Raw genomic sequence first — 2,717 nt, 5'->3', positions numbered from 1 at the left:
TATTAAAATTTATTTAAAGTTGATTGTAATAAATAATAATTTAATATTAATGAGGGTTATAATTGGAAAAGGTGATGATAAGCTACCAAAATGCTACTCCAGGTAATGTTTCAATAAACTAGCTTATGTGCATCCAAAATGTACCCAGAAAATAAGCTAGCTTATTTTTGCCAAACAATGCCTAAGAGTTGCAAAGAGGATTGTAAACTTAAAAAAATTCTGAACTTATTGAAAGCTTATAATGGTACAAGAATTAAATTACAAGAAAACTTCGGTAAGCTGTTCAAGACTCAAAATTTGCATGAATATTCGAAAAGAGGGTCTTGGACTCTGTTTCCTGTTGGTGTTGGGGAAGAAGTGGTTTTTTCAATTTTTATACAGTAAAGCCTCTACTCTCGCGTTCATGGGTCTTAACCATTCGATTGCTACCTCGATTAGCATACACAGTCTGAAGAGTCTAGGCTCATTTTTTTTAGACATTGCATTTTCATTTCGTGGGTTCCATTTATGTGGAACGGTATGAGAAATAAAGACTAGATCCACCTATGATATAGAATGGAGGAAAGTGGTCCTAGCTTGTTCCAGTTACCACGGTTCACTCAGTTGCGTTTGCGTAAAAGAATAAGCTTCAAATTTCGCAAACACAGAAAAGTGAATTTTGTCCCAGACGGGTTGACATCAACCTGTATACTAAGTTTTTTCTGAGTGTTTTTGATACGCTGTACCAGATGGGACAAAACAGAACAGAAACTTGTTGTCCCATGTTTCTGCCCGACGTTACACTGAGATGTGACAGGATGAGTGTGGATAAATGCTATTTTTTGTTTTACCAAAAAATAGATGGAACAAAGTTCAAGGAGATGAGACAAGATAGGTAAATGACTAAACTATCCATGTCAAATTAAAACCCTAAAACCTTCTACAATTGTTCACCGGCCTACCTCTAGTCCAGTCCTATCTGTATACCAAACACACGCTATATCCATATACTTGCTCCTCAATATTTTAGGCATTAAATGCATCTCGTATCGTCTTTATAATTGTGCAGATTGGAGGTAGCGGAGTTCTGGTGTCTCCTTTGACCTACATTTTCGATGAAGAAACTCCAAGATGGCGTGAGCTTCTTTTGAAGCTCGGGCTTTAAGTCGATACAAACTCTATCCATCTTGTAAGATCAGTCGTAACCATTCCATTCCAAAAGTTGTCACTAAACCAAGTCGACTTTTAGTTTTTAATTCTTTAACGAGTTATCTGCTCATTTTGTATCGCAAAAAAAACCATCCTCATTGTTTAGTTTAAGATGTTTTGCAGTTTCTTTGCAACACCAGCCTGTGATGAAGGGGGTTTTAAAGCAACAATTGTTCCCATTTGCAAAGCCATGGGATGAATTTTGAAGTTAGAAGTATGGTTTTTTGAATGCAGAACTTTTATGGGTTGTTTTTTAGTTTGCAATAAAGATGTTGAAGAAAAAGGCGTTTTAACTTGTATCGTTGTGAAGGATTATTTCGTAATTTTGTATGATTTGTTAGTTTTGAGGCTGAGAAAGGTTGCATACATTTTATCTGTTCTGGACCTGACATTGTGTATGATTTACTGGTTTGTTTGATTTGGTTTTGATCGGTTTTGTTCTTATGATTTGTTACTCTTTTTTACGATTGAATTGTCAACGTATAGGTGAAACCCATTGTCGGGAGCAATCAATTACCAAAGATACAAGTTAAAATGCCTTTTATAGAAATATTAAATACGAACAAAGAAATAATGAAATCAATTAATAGCCGCACTTAGGTGTCGTTTGGTTTACAGAATCAAAGGAATTGGGATGATCAATTCCTTTTACTAGAAATCCAATTCATTTGTTTCGTTCACATATTGAAATGGATGGAATCCTTTAAGTTCCTTTGAATTCCACAAATATTAGAATTGATCATTTGTTAAGTGAAGGATTTGAATTTCATCATTGCTCATCCCTTGCCCCCACCACGACCATGCTACTAATGTTACCATCATGCCTCGCTCTTACCGGCTACCCCCCACCACCATACCACTATTGTTGTCATCACAACCGCCACCCACCCCATCCCCCGTCACCTACACCACATCCATGTTACAATATGCAACTGCTGCCACTATCACAATCGCCACTGACCCCAACCTACCACTATGCCACTACTGTGATCGTCACACCCACCCATTTCATCTCCACCCCCGTCTACCTCCCACCTCCCCACACACATTGACCACCATGCCATTATTGTCGTTGGCATAACTACCACCCTACCCCGTCCACTCGCCGCCACTCACCCCCACGCACCCTACCCTAACATCCGCCCCCACCCCACTTTTATCGAACATTATGCCACTATTGTTGTCATCACAGCTACCACCTCCCATGCCCTGGACAACCCTTCGCTACTCACCATACCGACCACCATGCCATTACTGTTGCCATCACAACTACTATCCCAACCACCGACCAGACCCTACCGACCACCATGCCACTACTGTCGTCGTCACAAGTAATCCCCCAGCCGTCACTACCCATCCATGTGGGTGCGAAGGGGGTAGGGCGAGGACGGGGCATAGTGAGGGCATGAGTACGGTTTGGGGGTCCGTCAGGGTGGGGGTGAGAAAGGGGTGGTTCAGGGGTTAGAGTGGTCAGGGTGGGTTGGTAGCTATGACGACTACAATAATGGAATGGTGGTTGGTAGGGTGCG

At 40.7% G+C, this 2,717-nt stretch overlaps 1 protein-coding gene across 2 annotated transcripts in view; it reads left to right on the top strand.

Annotated features, from left to right (window-relative positions):
- Window positions 1-1,630, top strand: part of LOC112505826 (ATP phosphoribosyltransferase 2, chloroplastic-like) — a 31,378-nt gene extending 29,748 nt beyond the window's left edge. Inside the window, exons 11-12 of one of the 2 annotated variants that reach the window (XM_025109844.1) lie at window positions 1,049-1,168; window positions 1,312-1,630. In XM_025109844.1, coding sequence (XP_024965612.1) covers window positions 1,049-1,144 — 96 coding nt within the window. In that variant the 3' untranslated portion in view covers window positions 1,145-1,168; window positions 1,312-1,630. Of the gene's footprint in view, window positions 1-1,048; window positions 1,169-1,300 lie in introns of both variants that reach the window. The other variant, XM_025109845.1, reaches the window with a different exon arrangement.
- Window positions 1,631-2,717: the final 1,087 nt, after the last annotated feature.

Source organism: Cynara cardunculus (assembly GCF_001531365.2).
Source record: "Cynara cardunculus var. scolymus isolate 2C chromosome LG 2, CcrdV1, whole genome shotgun sequence".
NCBI classification, from domain to species: domain Eukaryota; kingdom Viridiplantae; phylum Streptophyta; class Magnoliopsida; order Asterales; family Asteraceae; genus Cynara; species Cynara cardunculus.
The sequence above is the reverse complement of the archived record's forward strand: the minus strand, read 5'-3'. Positions and strand labels throughout refer to the sequence as shown.